Source organism: Bubalus kerabau, chromosome 23 (assembly GCF_029407905.1).
Source record: "Bubalus kerabau isolate K-KA32 ecotype Philippines breed swamp buffalo chromosome 23, PCC_UOA_SB_1v2, whole genome shotgun sequence".
Taxonomy (NCBI): Eukaryota; Metazoa; Chordata; class Mammalia; order Artiodactyla; family Bovidae; genus Bubalus; species Bubalus kerabau.
In genome coordinates, this window is record NC_073646.1 from 26,373,403 (window position 1) to 26,394,828 (window position 21,426).

At 49.5% G+C, this 21,426-nt stretch overlaps 1 protein-coding gene across 2 annotated transcripts in view; it reads right to left on the reverse strand.

The window, feature by feature from the left end:
* Positions 1 to 21,426, reverse strand: part of GSG1L (GSG1 like) — a 251,359-nt gene that overhangs the window by 70,570 nt on the left and 159,363 nt on the right. The window contains exon 3 of one of the 2 annotated variants that reach the window (XM_055561620.1): positions 16,490 to 16,642. The exons of the other annotated variant lie outside the window; for it this stretch is intronic. Within the exon in view, the coding sequence (XP_055417595.1) occupies positions 16,490 to 16,642 (153 nt within the window). The remainder of the gene's footprint in view (positions 1 to 16,489; positions 16,643 to 21,426) is intronic. 2 annotated transcript variants of the gene reach the window in all.

Sequence of the window (21,426 nt, forward strand, 5' to 3'; positions counted from 1 at the left end):
AGAGAGCACACATGTATATAATATAAGTAAACAGATGTATAGAATAACTGTGGGGTTCAGATTTCATGAGGGGAGGGGCAATTAGGGAAAACAAGGGTATAAAACATGGAACAAGAATGAATATAAGGTTGAGGGACTTCCCTGGAGGTCCAGTGGTTAAGAATCCGCCTTCCGATGCAGGGGACGGGGGTTCGATCCCTGATGGGAGAACTAAGGTGCCACACGCGGTGGGGCAACTGAGCCCTCATGCCACAGCTAGAGAGACGTCCACGCGCCACAACAAAGGCTCAGTGCAGCCAAAAAATAAAATAAAAATGAATAGAATGCTGAGAAACACTGCCCCGGCAGCACAGGCCCAGCTTTGATGGTTAGGTAACTTAAACATATTTTCAACATATGATATTTTCAACTTCAAATGATGAGTTTATCAAGACATTGTTGTTGTTATTCAGTCGCTCAATTACGTCCAACTCTTTTCGACTCCATGGACTGCAGCACACCAGGCTCCCCTGTCCTTCACTAGTTCCTGGAGTTTGCTGAAACTCATGTCCATTGAGTCAGTGATGCCATCCAACCATCTCATCCTCTGTTGCCCCCTTCTCCCCCTGCCCTCAATCTTTCCTAACATCTGGGTCTTTTCCAATGAGTCGGCTCTTTGCATCAGGTGGCCAAAGTATTGGAGCTTCAGTTTCAGCATCAGTCCTTCCAATGAATATTCAGGGTTCATTTCCTTAGGGATTGACTGGTTTGATCTCCTTACAGTCCAAGGGACTCTTAAGAGTCTTCTTCAGCACCACAATTCAGACGCATCAATTCTTTGGTGCTCAGCCTTCTTTATGGTCCAACTCTCACATCCATGCATGACTACTAGAAAAACAGTAGCTTTGACTATACTGACTTTTATTGTCAAAATGGTGTCTCTGCTTTTTAATATGCTGTCTAGGTTTACCATAATTTTTCTTACAAGGAGCAAGTGTCTCTTAATTTTTTGGCTGCAGTCACCGTCCACAGTGATTTTGGAGTCCAAGAAAATAAAATTCGCCACTGTTTCCATTTTGTCCCCCCGTCTATCTGCCATGAAGTGATGGTACCGGGTGTCATCCTCATTTTTTGAATGCTGAGTTTTAAGCCAGCTTTTTCACTCCTGTTTCATCTTCATCTAGAGACTCTTTAGTTCCTCTTTGCTTTCTGCCATTAGGGTGGTATCATCTGCATATCTGAGGTTGTTGATATTTCCCCCAGCAATCTTGACTCCAGCTTGTGATTCATTCAGTCCAGCATTTTGCATGATGTACTCTGCATATAAGTTAAATAAGCAGGCTGACAATATACACCTTTGACGTACTCCTTTCCCAATTTGGAACCAGTCTGTTGCTCCATGTCTGGTTCTAACTGTTGCTTCTTGATCTGAATACGGGTTGTCAGGAGACAGGTCAGGTGGTCTGGTATTCCCATCTCTTTAAGAATTTTCCACAGTTGGTTGTGATCCACACAGTCAAAGGCTTTAATGCAGAGGCTCAGTCAGTGTTGGTGTCTTTGCTCTGCTTTCTCGCTGTGTCTCCTCCCTTCTTCTCTGTCTCTTTCTCCCTGTGTGTGTCCCCCTGCATTCTAGTAGGTCTGTTCATCTCCCTCTGCATCCCTCAGCCTCCTGCTCCATCTCTTTTGTTATCAGGGGCTTTCTACTCTCCTCTATTCTCTGTCCCTGCCCTCCTAGCCCTGGACAGGTTGAGACGTGATGAGCAAGCATTTCCCACGAGAGGTCCTGTCTCAACCCTCACACACCCAGACTGCAGCCCTCTGTCTTCCTGACCTCAGGGCACGACTCTCCACTTCTCCACCACGGTCAGCTGTGATGGTGCACACTGCCATCTCCCACCCCTGCCCTCTGGTTTACAGACCGCCAGGTCTGGCCAACCCTGCTTCTCTCCAGTCCACCCCCATCCTTCTCTGCTCGCACTGCCACCATCTCCTTGTGGCCAGATGTCCACACGGCCTCACAACGAGGCTCCTGGATTGTGTCCACCCCTCTCTCCTCCCCATGCACGCGCACTTAGTCACTTCCGTCGTGTCCAACTCTTTTCGACCCTATGGACTGTAACCCACCAGGCTCCTTTCCAAGGGATTCTCTAGGCAAGAACGCTGGAGTGGGTTGCCATGCCCTCCTCCAGGGGATCTTCCCCATCCAGGGACCAAACCCGTGTCTCCCGCATTGGTGGGTGGATTCTTTGCCACTGAGCCACCAGGGAAGCCCCTTCCTCTACCCCAAGAACCATCTTCATAGAACTTGCCCCCAAACATTACTACTTCTTCACGTAAAGCCTCAGAGGTTCCCAACTGCATCTGCTCTTGGGCAAGGCCCACATTTCCTTGCCTGGCATCCACAGCAGGTCACCATCAGACCCAAGTTTCCACTTCCATACTGTTGCCCAGAGCATCTGCATCCATGTCTGGCCCCTCTAGGGACACTTCCCTGCTGAAAACCCCTAACGCCTGGCTTCCTCCCTCTTGTTTTGCTAAGAAAACTCAAGCCCTGCAACACTGGCCTCTGTGTCTCACTCATCTCAAGCCCCCCCTTGCCCCCCAGTCTCCTCTCACGGCCACCTTCTCATCGATCCTCCAAAATCCCACCCATGTGGGGCTTTTGAATTTGCTGCCCTTCTGATGGAGCACTCTCTCTCTCTTGCCCCCATTGCCCCCACTGCCTCCTTCCCCAGCTGAGTCCTCCCATCCTTAGGGCCTCTAGGAAGGCCCCTGAGCCCCCACAGGGCATGGTCTCCAGCCTTGGGACTGTCTCTTCACATCACAGTCCCAACCACTTGCTAATTCACTGCCTCCCCCACTAGACACAAGCCCCCAAGGGCAGAGTGCTCACCTGCTTGCTCTCCTGGTACCTGGCACAGAGGCTCCAGGACTATTTGTGGAAGGAGAAATGGATGAAGGATGGATGCCGTGTGTTCCTGGAGCCTCAGCATCTGTCATCCAGCATCCTCCTGGTCAAGGGCTTTCATACCTTTCCACCCATCCTTGAAGGCTCAGAGAGTCTTTTTCTATGTTTCTGTCAGCCCCAGGGTGGAATTAACACTTACACCCAGGGGACAGGCTGCTGTCAGAGCCTGTCCCCCCAGCTCCAAACAGTCCAACCCTGCCCAGCCTCCCTCCCAGCTGCCCAGCCCACGACAACCACAAGTAAAACAAAGCCCAACTGAAAGTCAGCAACTCAGAGTCAAAAAAAAAAAAAAAGAAGTCCCATGGTTCTAGCAAGCTGAGAGAAGCCGAGCAGAAATAGACCAAGCACTGGACTAGAAGAAAAAGAACAATTCAAAAAAGGAGTGACGGCGGGAAAGGCTGGCGTTAGGGATGGGTGATTTCTGCCTTAGGAAAGAGGAGAGAAAGATATGGACTTTTTTTTGGCTGCATCGGGTCTCAGTTGCCACAAACAGGATCTTTTGTTGTGGGGCATGGACTCTCTAGTTGTGGTTCGTGGGCTTAGTTGCTTCGAGGCATGTGGGATCTTAGTTTCCCGGACCAAGGATCAAACTCTTGCCCCCTGCATTGCCAGGCGGAGTCTTAACCACTGGACCACGAAGGAAGTCCATGATGTGAACCCTTTTAAAAAGCAACTCACAGAATAAGGCAAGAGCTGATCCAGCCCCCATCCCCACCCCCAGCCCAGCCAAACTGGGTAAGCAGACAGTTTAGACGGTTTCTCAACAGAACCAGGATGCTTCTGAGAGTGAAGTGGGCCCTGTTTACAACGATCCTGGGACTCCCCTGGACACACCTGGACACAGGGTTGCCTCCTCGTACGGGCAGAGCCCTCTGATCCCACTGTTCTGCTGTTCTCACCCAAACTTTTCAACGAACAAGACCGAGAACAGGCTGTGTGCCCACCCTCTCCACTGGCTCTTTGCATGGTCGGGTGATTTCATTTGATCACCCAAACCCATCTTGTGTGGGTGCAGACAGGAACAAACAGCTAGAAGTAACTCGCCAGACCACACCATTTCAACAGGATCCAGCTGCGGTTTGACCCAGTCTGTGTGGTTCCAGAGTCCCTGATGGTCCTACTGAGGCAAGGTGCAGACCCCAAAGCTCCAATACCAATAACCTCCCTCTGCAAGGCACACCTACATTCAAAGAGAACGCTCTAAGGGCCAGGCCCTGGGGATACAGCCGTGAAGAAGACACTCACAGCTTTTGGGGAACCCATTATCCGGGGCAGTGGTTCTCAATCAGGCATGATTTTGCCTCCTAAGGGACATTTGGCCATGTCTGGAGACATTTTGGTTGTCACGACTTGGCAGGGGGGTATTCCTGGCATCTGGGGTAGGTAGAGGCTTGGGATGCTGCTGGTCAACAATGCACAGGACAGCCCCTCTCCCCCCACGCACAATAAAGAATGATCCAGTGGACTTCCCTGGTGGACCAGTGGTTGAGAATCCACCTGCCAATGTGGAGGACGTGGGTTTGATCCCTAGTCTGGGAAGATTCCACATGCCATGAGGCAACTAAGCCTGTGGGCCACAGCTACCAAGCCTGTGCTCAGCAACAAGAGAAGCCACCGCAATGAGAAGCCCAAGCATTGCAGCTAGAGAGCAGCCCCTGATCACTGCCCGAACACCACAACTAGAGAATAGCCCCTGATCACTGCAACTAGAGAAAAGTCCACACAGCAACAAAGACCCACAGAAAAAAGAATGATGCAGCAAAGAACGTTGAGAAAACCTGGTCTGAGGAGGAGAGATAGGGGAGCAGACATGTAAATGAATTAGCAGAGAGCGTAAGTTCTCTTATCCACTCAACCAATATTCATCAAGTATCTGCCACATTTTAGTTGCTGCTCAGAAAGCATTATGTGCCATTAAGAAAAACAAGCAGGAGGGGGTGGAAATGACAGGGGCCGGGGGTGGTGAAAGCTCCTAAAGGAGATGACATTTGAGTGGAGAGCTAGCTGAGGGAAGAAATGAGCCAGGAGCGGGTGGGGAAGGCAGCACCAAGAAGGGGACCCCAGGCCTGGGCAAGACCAAGCTTGGAGAATGCAAGGACCTGTGAGGAGGGGCTGGGTTGCAGGAGATAAAGTTAGAGAGGACAGCAAAGGTCATATTTTGTAGGAGAAGTTTATTTTTTAGGAAGGAGTTTAGATCTTATTCTACAAAAGTAACATTTGATAAATACCAACTAGAAATGACAAAAACAGACTTTGTTAAAAAAAAAAAAAAATCCCCTAAAATGGTCCAGTCAGACTAAGTGAGAAAAAAGCCTGCTAGGTTTAAAATTCTAAAGGAGATGAAACTTCATCACATGGAGAGCCGTACATTTGATGAGTATCAACTTGAGGTCAACCATTAAGTATGCAAAATGATGACTTGGCAAATAGGCATGGTGAAATATTTTTAGATGGTAATTCATGTTTTTTTCCCCTTCATTTTCTCCCTTTTCCTTTCGCTTCATTCAAGGGGTAAGAGGCTCTGGACTTTTTGGTCCCAGAGGTTTTGCAGCAAAGAGGAAAGTAAAATCCATCTTCAAAATCCTTCCCTCCTGGCTTTAATCTTTAGAAGCCTTAATTTACCGAGGAGATTAGGACAGGGACCTCTGAGTGGGGGAGAGAAAGAAAGAACAATCTTCCAGTCCTTTTTTTAGGGGGGAAAAAAAAAGGTGGTATGGTCTGTGGCAGGGGCAGAAGAGGAGACTGAGGTTCTGCAGTGATGTTTTGTTAGCTGGCACAATGGTTTAAAACATTTTGAATTAAAAATTTAAACAAGGTAACTCAACAATTTCTCTCCTAGGAAAATGTACGTGCACACAAACACCTGGACACGAATGTTCATAGCAGCATTATTCATATGAGCCAAAAAGTGGAAGCCACACACGTGTCTATCAACTGGCAGACAGAGAAATAAGATGTGGTATATCTGTGCCATGGAATACCATTTGGCAATAAAAAGGAAGCTAACTAATGTGAACAGCCGATTCATTGGAAAAGACTGATGCTGGGAAAGATTGAGGCATAAGGAGAAGCGGGTGGCAGAGGATGAGATGATTGGATAGCATCATCCATTTGATGGACATGAACTTGGGCAAACTCTGGGAATCAGTGAGGCCAGGGGTGCTGCAGTCCATGGGGGTCACAAAGAGTCAGACACGACTGAGCCACTGAACAACAACAGCAAAAAGGAACGCAGGGTTGATACAACCTACGACGTGGATGAACCCTGAAAACACCATGCTAAGTGAAAGAAGTCAGTTATAAAAGACACAGAGTGGGTGAGCCCAGGTATACAAAATGTCCAGAACAGGTAAATCCATGGAGAGAGTAAGAAAGGACATCAGTAGTTGCCTAGAGCTGGGGTGGGGGCTGGTAGAAAATAAGGGGTGACTGTCAGTGGGTATGGGGTTTCTTTTGGGGGCGATGAAAAGATTTTCAAATTGGATTCTATGGTGATTACTAAAAGCCTTTATACACCTTACAAGGGTGACCTTTACAATATGTAAATCCCATCCCAATAAAGCTGTTTTAAAAAACATTTTGAATTAAAAATCAGGCGATTTTTCCATAAAAAACTCAGATTTTGGCTTTCCTTGAATGCCACGCATCTTCCTCCATGGCAACACTGGGGTGCTGAGGGGGTGCACACTTCCAGGTTTGCCATCGTGCCCACATCCTCTGCTGTGTTACATCTGGACAGCTTGGCTCAGTTATGTCACCTGCATGGCCCCTGTGAGCTCTGCACTTGAGACCTCCGATCAGCAGTGATGAGAACACAGGCCCTGAGGTCACCAGCCCCCTTCTCCCATCTCCCTCCTGACCTGAGCAAAGAGCCCTGGGGGCCAGAAGGGACCCTGTGGACAGCACTGGAGGCTCAGTGGCAACCTGCATGGACCCACATAATAGTAAAGCACGTGGGCTTGGAAGCCCAAACCACCACTTACTAAATCTGTACCTGTTTTCTCAGCTGTGAAATGGGAATAATAACAGCACCTACCATCATAGGGTTCAACAGAAGAAATGTGTTCAGAATGGTGCCTGGCATACAGTAGGTGCTCAATTCAAGGGAGCTGTTGAGACCATAATTTCTCATCTGCAATTGCAAATTCCCAGACATTCCGAAATCCAAAACCTTCTTCATAATTCACTTGGCCACAAAAATCTGACATGGCCTGAATTCATTTAGCAGTCAAGCGTGACCTGAATGGACATGAGGCTGTTGACCATCTTTATTTATCCCCCCAGCATGAACACTCATGGGTTTTGCTGTATTTGCTTACAGAGTACGGCCCTAACCCCTACTGGGGTGTTATGCAATGGATGATCTATGTGTTACCTTAACTCCTCAAATCTGAAAAGTTTTAAATTCTGAAACACTTCTAGCCCCAAGGGTTTCAGATCAGGGTCTGGGCCGTTTGATGAAAATGATGATGACAGAGACACTTTGTCAGCACTGCGTGAGTCCAGACAATTGTAGCACAGCCAATACAGAGTAGCCCCTCAAATACGACAGTAAACCCGCTACCAGCCCAGGAGGATGGGAGCATAGAATCAAAGTGAAGATCTTTTCCAGAAATGAAAGAGCTGCCTTGTTCCTCACACACCTGGCTTCGGGGGGTGAGAACGACACAAGCCAGGTTAGTTTTAGAGGACAAAGTGTGGGGAGCCTCCTGGGCCTTTCATTCAATGTCTCTTCCTTTGGCTGATCCTGGCTGGTCCTTTTTTTAAAAAAAAAAATATGAATTTTAATTTTATTTTTAATGAATTCGTTTTATTTTTGACTGCACTAGGCCTTCACTGTTACATGCAGAATTTCTCTAGTTGTGCTGCACGGGGGCTACTCTTCACTGCAGTGCGAGGGTTTCTCATTTCACTGGCTTCTCTTGTTGCAGAGCCCGGGCTCTTGGGTGAGCAGGTTTCAGCAGTGGCCGCACACAGGCTTAGTTGTCCTGTGGTATGTGCAATCTTCCTGGACCAGGGATCGAACCCATGTCTCCTGAGTTTGCAGGTGGATTCTGAACCACCAGGGAGGTCCCACATTTGTATCCTTTATGACAATGCCATAACCCCTAGTGCTTTGCTGAGTAGTCCTAATGAAAACCAAACTTAAAGGGGTCTTGGGAATACCAATTTGCAGTCAGCTGGTCAGAGGTAAGGGTGGCCTGAAGATTCCCTGAACTAACAGCTGGCACCTGCACAGTGGGGCAGTCTTGCTGGGACCAAGGTTTCTAATGGCAAATAGCATCAGATCTGCACCACAGGGCACAAGTTAATATCAGCATACTCCCCTCTGCCTTGGTTTGTCCTCGCCCCTCACCCCTGGCCAACACCAGAGGTCACCTGCAGCTCTGACTGGCAGCTCCTGTGAGTGTAGGTGACCTCCTTCCTCAAACACTTTGCTTCTTAGGTGGAGAAGGGTAGAAATTCAGGGGAGAAAGGGGTGGGGTGCGGACTCAGGAGTGACAGAGCCAGTGGTGGATGGGAGCCGGTGAGTAAATTCCACTGCTTTCTCATCCCTTGTCCTACACAGTCTCTCAGAGGGTCCCCAACAGGAGGGAATCCCAGTTGCCCATAGAGGTCACCCACCCACTCACACTCCCTTTACTGGCCCTCCTGCCTTCTTGTCTTACAAATTCACTGTCCCACCATACTTCCTGGGATCACCTCCCAAATAAACTACTTGTACACATATTTTCACCTTAGGATTTGCTCTGGAGGAACCCAAATGAAGACCTATACCATTCCTGGGGCTCTGAGTTCTTCAGCTCCACTGCTGATAATCTCCCAACTTGACAAGTCAACCAACTCCCAACCACTAGGATTTGCAATCAACCAGTGCCTTTGGGCTGGAGAAGGAAATGGCACCCCACTCCAGTACTCTTGCCTGGAAAATCCCATGGGCGGAGGAGCCTGGTAGGCTGCAGTCCATGGGATCACTAAGAGTCGGACACAACTGAGTGACTTCGCTTTCACTTTTCACTTTCATGCATTGGAGAAGGAAATGGCAACCCACTCCAGTGTTCTTGCCTGGAGAATCCCAGGGACGGGGGAGCCTGGTGGGCTGCCGTCTATGGGGTCGCACAGAGTCGGACACGACTGAAGCGACTTAGCAGCAGCAGCAGCAGTGCCTTTGGGCAACCACTTGTCCACCATTGCATACTAGTCCTGCTTGGTCCTTGGCCAAGCCCATACCACAGGTGTGCCTAGAGACCCAGATCTGGCTAACCAGAGTATTTCATCCTTCAGGATGAGGACTGGCTCAGGAATAAATCTATGAATCTCATCAGTCCAACCACTGTCTCCCTTGGAGTTTTGTACTGAAAAGAAGCTCTCTCTGCTTCTGGAGTCTTATCTAAGCTTGGAGCCACTTGTGACCATCCTGTCTCCGTAGGATGGGCTTGACCGAGACAGAAGCTAAAAGAAATCAGAGTCTGGAGATACAGCTAGATTCCTGACGACATGATCTTCTGGATGCAGCCATGCCTGAAGCCTACGCACTCGTTACTCTTCAATTTACATGAAATCAATATAGTTCAATCACCTTCTCCCACCTGCCTTTCTTTCTTCTGCTAATATGATTGGGTTCTGGTCACTTGCAAGCAAAAGAAACTTTTAATAATATGGAAACACTCATTTCTCTTAGAGCCTCTGCATGTATGGACACAAAAATACACAAAAGTACTTGCTGTCTCAGCTATGAGCAAGAGACCTAGTCTGGTCAGGGCAGAAGAAAGGAACAAAGGGAGTTATAGGCAGAGGGTTCTTCTAGGACAGACCTAAGAGGTGGGATAGTTGGTGGAATTATTGTCCCAGGAAACTCATGCTAAAATACAACGGTGGTTTACAGTGTGCATGCTCAGTCCCTTCAGTCATGTCTGACTCTTTTCGACCCCATGAACTATAGCCTGCCAAACTCTTCTGTCCCTGGGATTCTCCAGGCAAGAATACTGGAGTGGGTTGCCGAGCCCTCCCCCAGGGGATCTTCCTGACCCAGGGATCGAACCCGCATCTCCTGCGGCTCCTGCACTGCAGGTGGATTCTTTACCACTGAGCCACCTGGGAAGCCCAAGTGTCCACTAGCTCTGTATGTTTTTGGTCACAAAAGCATCAAAACATCCCCATTCCCATCATACCCCATTCAGTTCCCTTTCATATTGAAGACATTCTGTATTTTAAAAACATAAAACAACTATTTTCAAATCATACATTTTTGTATATAATGTCACAAAATAATTTCTAAAACATGGATGAAGGTTAAGAAATTAAATACAGGCTTAATAGTGATGTACTGTGCAGTGAAATATACACTTTATGATGAAAGCAAATATGCCAAGATTACATAAAAGATAAGATTCTAGTTTCCCGGATTCAAAGAGCTATCTCATCCTTGGTCATTTTTTGTTTAGTCGCAAAATTTCTTTTTCTTGATACTTAACAAAATAGACGCTTGCTGACTTCTCCACAAGGTCTCATCATTTCCTGGAAACAGACTTGTTTCCCCTCATGCCAGCGCAGGTTTCAGTAAAAGTTTCAGTAAAAGCCTGATGATGTAGGAATTCTCCAAATGACTTTCTCTCCTTCCTAAGTAGATCACCCTCATCTTTCAGAGGAACTGGGGAAGAAGAAACATCTTCTAGCCTGCTTTCACATCCCCTCCAAGATACAAAACCCTGGCCACTGGGGACAGAGACAGGGGCCGAGTAAGCTCCATCTTGCCCAGCACCTCAGCTAAAACCACAGGACCGGGCGGGCAGGGGGACCTGGCATCTGGAGCCATATTGCCCCTGCCCCCACCCTGTCTGGAATCAGTCTTGCTCCATCCTGAGAGACAGAGAAAAGCCATAGCCCAGTTCAAGGCTACATTATGACTTTCATGGGCCCCAGGCACTTTTCCCTTCAAGGGCCTGTTCCTCCATAAAAAAAATATTAAAAATTACATTTCATGATGGCAGTGGTATAAAAAATATAATCCAGTCTAGATTCATTCTTATGTCTTCATCATTATTCTATTTTCCCCTTCTGATTCTAAAAGCAGTCACAATTTAAGCACTTTGTGGGTACCTAGAAGCTCAGAGCGCTCCGGGCTCTGAACCAGAGAGCCAACCATCACAGCCCCTGCTTCCAGCCCTCGGCGGGTGACTGCTCTGTACAAACACCCTCCTGCGGAACGCAGGATCTGAACACATCCCTGCTGGCCCGGCCCCACTACTCCTTCTCGGTTTGCTGTAGAGTCCAGATCCCTCCATCCCAGCCTCACTGAAACAGGGCTGGCCCCTGGGGCCACCATCTACCCCTCAGTTTATTCAGGGACAGCTAGGAAGAATACTAGCAATAATAATAACCAATGACAATCTGAAGTCCTCAGCCCTGCTCGAAGCACCCTGTGTGGCAGGCTCTGGGTTCAGCAACTGACTAGCTATGTGACTGCCGGCAAGTCAGTTTTCCCATCTGTGGAATGGACATAATGTTAGTCCCTCCCACAAGAACACTGAGGTATAAAGATATCAACACATGCAGCAGGTCAGCCCAGGGTTGGTGCAACCTGGCATCTCAGTTGGTTTTGGTTATTACAATTACCCTAATCCACAGATTCATTTTTTAAAATATTTATTTATTTGGCTGCATCGTGTCTTAGCTGCCATGCACTGGCTTTTTGTTCCATCTCAGGGGCTTCTCTCTAGTGGTGGCGTGAGCTCAGTAGTTGAAGTGTGTGGGCTTAGCTCCCCCCACGGCATGTGGGATTTTAGGCCCCCGACCAGGGAGCAAACCTATGTCCCTTGCATTGGAAGGCACAGTCTTAACCACTTGACCAACAGGGAAGTCCCCCACTGGTTCTTTATAACAATTATTTATAATAATTGGTTCCAGTAGGGGCCACCTCACCTCCTCCTTCTCCTTTGCCCCAGAAGCACTGACCTTGAGCTGAGCACCCCTCAAGTGTGAGCTGGTTCAGCAGCATCAGAACCCAACTCTCTCCCCACACGGCCTCAATTGACGGACTCTCCCTGATCCTGCTTGCCTGCTTCTTCCCTCCCATAGGAGCAAATCAGAAGCCTACCCACTTCCTCCAAGCTTCTCACCCCCACCTCCCCATCCTTCCCCAGCTGACTCGTTCTCAAGGGACTCCCGAAAAACCAGCTTTCTGGTTCCTCCAGGTCAGGCAAGTCAGGGCTTGGCTCCCTCTTGGTCTCCTGTTTCTCCTAGGTTTACCTTCTCCCAGTTGGACCATAAACAATGCTGAGCACTGAAGAATTTATGCTTCTGAACTGTGGTGCTGGAGAAAACTCTTGAGAGTTCCTTGCACAGCAAGAAGATCAAACCAGTCAATCCTAAAGGAAATCAACCTTGACTGTTGACTGGAAGATGCTGAAGTTAAAGCTCCAATACTTTGGCCACCTGATGCGAAGAGCTGACTCACTGCAAAAGACTCAGATGCTGGGCAACACTGAGGGAAGGAGGAGAAGGGGACGACAGAGGATGAGATGGTTGGATGACATCACTGACTCCATGGATATAAGTTTGAGCAAACTCCGGGAGACAGTGAAGGACAGGGAAGCTGGCGTGCTGCAGTCCTTGGGCTTGCAAAGAGTCAGACACAACTTAGCGACTGAGCACAGGCATGAATACAGACTCCTTTCTCCCCACTGCCTGCTTATCACATCATCTTGTCACATGATCTGGCTGCTACATCCTTCTCAGATACTGTTTTCTGAGGATGTAAAAGGCTTCTACCTCCCCACCCGTGGGTTCACTCCTGCACTGCGATCCTGAAAAACAAACAGAGGGCTTTGAAGCCAGCAGGAACGGGGTTTAAGCCCAGATCCACAACTGACCAGCCGTGTGACCTTGGGCAAATCAGTTAACCTCCCTGAGCCCGGCATTATCTGCCTGAAATTACGAAGACAATCTTATTTTCTTTTGCCGTAGGACTCCCTGCTAAAGGAAACTGGGGTATTTTTGAGGGGTGAAAACTTTGATAAGCTCTTCAAGGTAGAGGCAAGAGCCCCCTAAGCCCCCGACTTGCTTCCCCGCGAGGAGGCTGCTTGTAGAACTGGAGACGTTTGCCTGGGGCTGGCCGCCAGCTTTTGTTATGTGACTGGAGTAAGCAGGTTGAGGGGAGGGCTGGATGCTTGGGATAGTGGAGGGGATTCTCCAATGCCTGGTAGAGAAAAAGAAAAGGAGAAAGCCACTGACAAAGAAAGGAGCTGGATATCTTGCGGTGTTGCAGGAAGGGGGACTCCTTCCAGGGCCCGAGAGTGGGCTCTTGTCTAACACTCAGAAGTGAGTTGTCCAAGGAGACACACGTGCTGACAAAGCAGGAGACTTTATCGGGAAGAGATGCCCGCGTGGAGAGCAGCAGGGTAAAGGAACCCAGGAGAACTGCTCTGCCATGTGACTCTCGCAGTCACGGGTTTTCTTATGATGGGATTAGTTTCCAGGTTGTCTCTGGCCAATCATTCTAGCTCAGGTTCTTCCTGGTGGCATCACTCAGCCAAGATGGATTCCAGTGAGGAGGATTCTGGGAGGTTGGTAGGACATGTGGGCTGATGTCTCCTCTCCTTTTGACACCCAGCCTCTTCAGAATGGACCCATCATCTCTTCCACCTGCTCTTTTCCCACCTGCCCCTTCTCTATGGTACCACTACTTTACTCTGTCCCAGCCAAATGCCAGCCCAGATCAAGGGGTCTGGTCATCTCAACCTAGGGTCCCATCCCCAGAATAATGTTTTTAGCTGCATAAAATAAAATAACAAGATTACAGAAGAAACCAGTTATATTGAAATACAATTAGCAAAATACACAAACACATGTGTTGTATCATAATATACTTGCGCCTTCATTACCATGTTAGATAAGATTCAGCGGAAGCTCTAAGAAGCATTGCCCTTTTGAAGGAGTGCATTGCAAGATATCTGCACAACCATAGCGTGATATGAAACCTGCAGTTCCTATTGGTGGCTACGTCACAGGTGCCGCCCACGACTGTGACGTGTTGCCTCCCTTCATATTTAAAAGATATTCTAAATGTCAGTTACAAGTTAAGAGAAATAAAGATGCAACTTCCCCCCACCACCCAGGTTCATAGACTCCCTCAAGTCTGTGGACTCCACACTAGGAACCCCTGACCTAGAGGCTCTGTTTTTCCACAGTCACCCACTCCCACTTACCTCTCCTAATCAGTCTGCAAGCCCTGCTGACTTCTCACTGGAGGGCGATGGGGCTTATCTCCCATTCCCAGGGCCACTGCACAGGGTTGGGGGACTCACCCTTTCTCACCTCCTTTCCGTCTCCTCACCTCCATTCTTGCTCCACTCTGCCCGTGCTGCACCCTGAATCCTCATCCTCCAGTGCAAACCTGACTGTATTAACCTTTGCTGTGGATTCTTCAGTGGCTCCCTATTGCCTGTAGGATAAACTCTACAGACCTTTCCAAAGTACCAAGTTGCTCACCCGGCTCTCCAGCCTCATCTTCCAACATTCCTCCTCACCTGACTTTCCACACTCCCATCATTTTTAACTACATGAAGTCGCCAGAATATGACAACTCACTAGGCTTTTTCCTATGCTTTTCTCTCCACCTAGAATGCCCTCCCCAAGCTATCCATTGGGCTTCCCAGATGGTAAAGTACTTTACCACTACCTAGTGTAAAGCACCCGCCTACCAATGCAGGAGACATAATAGACACAGGTTCAATCCCTGGGTCAGGAAGATCCCCTGGAGGACGGCACTGCAACCCACTCCAGTATTCTGGCCTGTAGAATCCCATGGACAAAGGAGCCTGGCAAGCTACAGTCCAGAGAGTCACAGAGTCAGACACGACTGAAGCCACCCAGCATGCATGCACGCAAGCTCTCTATCAAGCAAACTCAAGTTTATTCCGAAGTCTCAGCTCAAATGGTTGCTTGCCCATTCCCCACCCCACTCATCCGCACCCCCAGGCAAACGTAGGTTCCCCCCCACTTCCCCACCCCCACCCCTCCACCCCACCTCCGCCCCTCCCCTCAGGACTCACCCCACCCAGCTCACCAAGTTACAATCTTTTAATGAGTCTGTATCTCTGAGTCTATATCTCTCCAAGATCACAAACTTCAGGAGGGCAACAATGGAATCATTTTTTCTTTGACTCCCCCAAACTTAGTACTTTCCCTGGAGCCCAGCAGGCCATCAGTTGAATAAATGAATAAAACATTAAAAGAGAAAAAGAACCATGAATGAAAACTGATTTTAGGCATAATAAATGCATTTAACAACTGCAAAAAAAGAATAAACTATCTCTCGATCTGGAATAGCTGAAAACAGAGTAAGCAGGGGGCCGAAATCAACACTGTGCCGTGAGGCTCTCTCTGATTTTCTGTTCTTCCCTTTACTATTTCGGTTAGATTGCCCACATCCTGGGAATGACGATGCGCATGTTTTGATCTATGGATCACGCTATAATTTCTTGAATTCTGCTCCCTATTCTTTGAGAGATCTTTCTGTTATACATACATACCTCAATTAGGGGCCGATTATTTCCCTTCATCGTTTCAGTTCATCGTTTCGGTTTCATTAAACAGAGAGTTCTTCCAGTGCATGAAGAATAGGATTAGATTTATAGAAATTCAATTTACATTTGGCTTTTGAGGAATAGCTGTCGTACACAGCCAAGCCACAGCTCTATCTGTCAGGCCTCCTGAAGTTATGGTTTACAGGCTCCTTTCACTCCCTTCTGGCCAACTCCCAGCTTAACCCCTTCTGGCCAACTCCCAGCTTAACCCCTTATGGCCTGGATCTGCTGAAGCTATTCTGGGCACCTGGCCACCTAATCCAATGACCTTTCCTTGGAGTCTTCTGTCTCCAGCTCCTGGAGTCAGGCTGCCGCAGCCAACCATCCAATTCTTCCTAAAACCCTCAAAATCCCTGAACTTTGCTGATGATCTCTGCTCACCCCGCCCCCACCCTTGAGCGTCCAGATGGGTTTGTTCATTTGGCTTCCTGCTGGCCATCTCCCCAAGGATGTCTCAAGGGCAATAAGCTAAAGCAGATAATCAACGTGCCCGCCACCCGCAACAGGTTCCCCTTTCACATCCTCCAGGACACCACAGTCTGGCCTTTGTCATGGCCACCCCCCTCTCCCTTGCGCACACATCCCACCCATCACCTCGCCATGCGGCATTCATCTCCTGGAAACTTCTCCAGCTAACCCCCTCTCTGTCCCACATCTCTTCACCAAGAGCCGCAACTGTCTGTTTCCATTCATTACTCTAACCCCGGTACTTCTTAGCATCCAACCTGGCACACAAGACACCAGTAAACACATGCTGATTCAGAGAATAAGGAAGCAGACAAATCCCACTCTACAAATTTTAACACTGAGGCTCAGAGAAAAGAAGTGATTGGTCCACAGTCACCCGGGAGGGGGCCAATCAGGTCTTAGCCCGAAGGTGGCTCCACCCCCCCTGCATTTTCTTCTGCTTTGAGTGCAGGGCTGGTTCTGGTGTGTTCTTCCCCCACTGCCTTACCTGAGAGCACCGTGAAGACAGCCGCGAAGGCATTGAGCTTGAGCCCGTCGATGACATTGCTGGAGTGGAAGAGCTCGAGACACATGAGGCTGAAGCCAACCACCAGCAGGAGGATGTAGAGTACCTCGGAGACCACCGACAGCCACAGGACCCCTGCACGGAGGAGGAGGGAGGTGGTGAGATGAGGACCCACAGGGCGGACTCTCCCTGTGTTCATTCCACCCCTACGCCCTTGGGTTGGGGGATCAAGTTGTTTTAGAGAAGACCATCGGATCTAGGGTGGGTCCTAACTGGATAAGGAGATCCTGGCCAGCCATCCTCCTCACGGGGACTGGCTCAGGAACCCTAGCTGAAGTCTGTCAGATCATGGCACTCTTGGGGTGATGCTTACTGGTCCAGGCAGGCATGCGGACCATAAGCAGGTCCATTCAGATTGGAGGCAAGAACTTCGATCCTGTGACTGGATAAGAGGCTCTCTTTCTCTTCTCATCTGTAAAGTGACTGCCACTGAGAGCCATCTCAGGGCTAACACTAGTTGCTGAGCAGAGAGATGGAAAGATGATCTCATCGTTGTTGTTTAGTTGCTAAGTCATGTCCTACTCTTTGCGACCCCATGGACTGTAGCCCGCCAGTCTCCTCTGTCCATGGGATTTCCCAGGCAAGAATACTAGAGTGGGTTGCCATTTCCTTCTCCAGGGGATCTTTCCAACCCAGGGACCGAATCCCTGTCTCCTGCATTGTAAGCATATTCTTTACCACTGAGCCTCCAGGGAAGCTCATTGGGATACCCTAACCACCAAACCACCAACCCCCCGGGCTTCTCTGTAGCTAAGCTGGTGGTCTCTGTAGCTAAGTGTGGTGGTCTCTGCTGCCTGCAGCTGTAAACATCCCGGCTCTTACACACATCATGGTTGCCCTCAAGGGACACTTACATTTTTATTTACCCTCTACCCCACTCCATTTTTTTTCTAGAAGCCACTTACCTTCCAAGCCACACTAACCATAGGTTTTGAGAAGGGACTATGGACCAGGCCTGGCCAGCAGGAGATGGACATATGACCCAAGTCAACTCAATGAGTCAGACACAGGACTTTTGCTGGAACTACTAGGAAAGAAAATTCCTTTTTTTCCACTCAGTGTGAGATTGGGAAGGATGGAAGTGGCTGCACTGAGTAGCAAGGGCCTCCCTTAGGGCAGAGCCAAGGCCGAGAAAGGTAGCACCGAGAGACAAAGGAAGATCTTGTCCTGTGACATTGTTTGAGCCCCTCGATCCAGACATGTCTGAAGCTGCCAGTCATTTGTTCTTTCAATCAGAGAAACCAAGAGTTCTTTTTCTTTGCCTAAGTTGGTTAGAGGTAGAATTTCCATCTCTTATAATCAACAGTCCTGATCCTCAGCTTTTCTTTTCTCACAAGCTGTTAGACCTGTCCTTCCCTACCTCTCTGCCTTTGCACAAGCTGTTCCCTCCACGTTAATGTCCTAGGGACACCCCGATACACAGCCTCCAGTGAAGGAAGCAAACAAACAGCGATTTCGGATCCCCTATCTACTGGCTGATGAAGGACCCAGATTCTCAAACATCCACTATCATTCCTGACACAACGGGCCTTTCAGAGCTTTGAAGAACTTTTCTCTTTCTCTCTCTCTTTTTGTGCTACAAAAATATCACCTTTCTTGGGCAATCCCTTGGATTTCTGTAAGAGAATAATGTGCTCTTGGCAGCCTGGATGTTGTTAAAACACCCCCTGGCACCGAACACTCGCAGCCTCCAAAGCCCTTTGCTGGCCCAGGGCCCACCAGGCAGTGGGGAGGAAGGCAGGAGGTGCGGGGCGAGCCGGGCCCTGCAGGGGGGCGGATGCCCGCAGGGAGGCCTGGTCTCGCTTCCAGAAGCCTTTACCTCCAGCTGCTGTTGCTCTGCTGGTGGGCGGAGGCCGCCCCTCACCACGGTGAAGCTCACTGACTCAGCCGACTCCCCCGCATCGCCCCCGCTCCCCCAGCGGATGCTCTCCTCCTGCCCGCATGGGCCTGGGGCCAGGCCCGCACCCCACCACCTGCCCCTCCCAGCAGGGCCCAACTCTGCTCTTTCAGACGGGATGGGAGATGGCATGGGCGTGGGGCAGTGAGATGCTCCAGGAGTGAGTTAACCTCGGAGAAACAGGCGCTGGAATCTCAGATGCATGGCTGGGGTTATGCTGCTTCTTTCTGCCAGATTTTTTTTCCTGTCTACCCACTGGGCTCAGAGCATCTGTCTGAAATTTTCAGCCCACCCAAGGCAAGGAAATTAGTAACTATAGTAAGAAGCAGGATCATTGCTGAGGTTATGCAAATAGTAGCCCCAATGCCGCAGTAAGGGCCAGGGGTTTTTAGGCATCTTTCCGGTGCCAAGTCACACTGGATGGTGTTAATGTTCCACCCCATGTCCTTGCTCCTCTTTTCAGTGTTTCTGTCTTTGAAGGATTGTCTTCAGGAAGTCTTTGGACTTCATTTTGCCCATCTTCATTCAGAAAGTACCTGGAAACTTACATTTTTCCTCTCTGCGATGTCATCAGCCAGAGGCTGATTGGGGTGGTCCCGCCCCGGGGCTCTGGCAGAGGCAATTTTGGGACCTGACGCACATTGCAAAATTCCCTCCGGGCCAAAGCGGAAGCTGCCCTTCCTGGGCTCCGGCCGCACATCAACCTGTCGCTTGCCTTCCTCCCTTCCCCATTCTGCTCTCTCCAGCTCCCTTACCACTCTCCTCTGGGGTGTGCATGCGTGCTAAGTTGCTTCAGTTGTGTCCCACTCTTTGCAACCGCCATGGACTGTAGCCTGCCAGGCTCCTCTGTCCAGGGGATTCTCCAGACAAGAATACTGGAGTGGGCTGTCATGCCCTCTTCCAGGGGATCTTCCTGACCCAGGGATCGAACCCACATCTCTTAGGTCTCCTGAACTGGCAGGTAGGTTCTTTACCACTAGTGCCACCTGGGAAGCCCTTCCTTGGGGCATTTCTTTATAAATGACTTGCACATGGATCCTCATCCCAGGATCTGCTTCCAGGACTCTGGCCTCAGACACCAGTATTCACAAGCATGATCTACCCCAGTCTTCCTGACAGCTTAGCAAGGCAGCACCCATTTTATAAATGAGCAAACTGAGGTTCCAAAGGATTAAGCCACTGGTCTACACAGCTGGGTAGTGAGTGATACAGTCAGTCTGGGTTCAAACTCAGGCCTCTCTGACCCCAGAAACCATCATGGGCAGGGAGGTTATAAATTAGCAGGAGAGAGTGGCCACTTTGAAGTCATATGGGGGAAGTTGGGTTCCCTGGCCACAGCTCTTATCTACATGCACCCCAGCATCCCTAGGAATTCCTGAGCCAGGATTCCTGCAGGAAGAGGACCACGGAGTAGGACTGTGGTTGGGGAGGGCATTCTCAATGATCCTGAACCCAGATGGCCATGAGGTGTGGTGGGGAAGGAGGCCACAGGGGAAAGTAGATGAGTCTTAAGGATGCTGGTGAGACAGGCTGGGACCTGGGACCCTTGGGTGCAATGCTTGCACCTGGACAAAACTGTCTTCAAGCAACAAAAACACACAGAAACTATCAGGGACTGAAAATAACTGTGTGCCTGCGCAGTTGGGGCAAATTATGGACAATAAGATACAAAAAGACCAAAAACCCGGGGCTTCCCTGGTGGCTCAGTAAAGCATCTGCCTGTAAATGCAGGGGACGAGGGTTCCATCATCCCTGGTCCGGAAAGATCCCACATGCCTCAGACCAACTAAGCCCGGTGCACCACAGCTACTGAGCTGGCTCTCTGGAGCCCACGCTCCGCAGCAAGAGAAGCCACTGCAATGAGAAGCCTTGGCACCAATGGCTAAAGAGTAGCCCTCGCTTGTCACAACTGAAGAAGGCCCGTGTGCAGCAAGGAAGACCCAGCACAGCCAACAAATATCTAAGTAAAATATAGAGTAAAAAATACTCTTTAAGAAAACAACTGCCACCGCTGAAGAGCTGGGAGCAAAAGCAGGTACTGCTCATGACCCCTACACACAACACCATCAAAGCAGTGGGCAAGCCACCCCTCTGGCCAGATCCCTGGACTCTCCCCTACTGTCAACCCATATAGGGAAATAGCTTGTCCTCTCACCTCCACCCTGCTGGGGGAGCGAGCAAGAAACTGTTGCTTGTTCTCACCCCCAATAAAGCCTGGCCTGAATTACCTGTCTGGCCTCTTATCAATTTCTGTTGATTAAGGAGGTTAAGAGCCCTGGTTGGTAACACTGAGAACCAGGCTGAAAGAGATGGGCTTGACCCATGACGCAGAGGCAGGTGCTGTCCTAAAGGCCTTAGCAAGGAAAAGGCCTGCCAGGAGGCTCCCTCTGGAAGGGGGCCTGACTAGCATATCCGCTGGAGGTTTAGCCATGCTCCGTGAAGAATGGCGCTAGTGGTAAAGAATCCACCTGCCAATACAGGAGACAGGACCTCAGGTTCAATCCCTGGGTTGGGAAGATGCCCTGGAGGAGAGCATGGCAACCCACTCCAGGATTCTTGCTTGGAGAATCCCATGGACAGAGGAGCCTGGTGGGGTACAGTCCATAGCATCGCACAGAGTCAGCAATGACTGAAGTGACTTAGCACACACACACCCATGAAGAGATGCTGGTGGTCCAGGCCATGACAGTGGCAGGGCGACAATGGTGAGGACAAGTAGGGAGCTTGATAACTCCAGAGGGGTGGGCTCGGTGGTCTGCTGACCCATGGATTCGATGGCCAAAGAGAGGGAGGAGTCCAGAGTAGGGCCATGTTTCTAGCCCAGGCATCTGAGCAGTCGGTTCTTGCTCTGCAGTGAGAATGGGACAACACTAAGACAGGAACGTGTGAGTCAAGACCTACAGGTGCAGAATCTTCAGCTGCTGCAGGACCTCTGGTGAGGATGTGCACGAGGCAGCTGGAG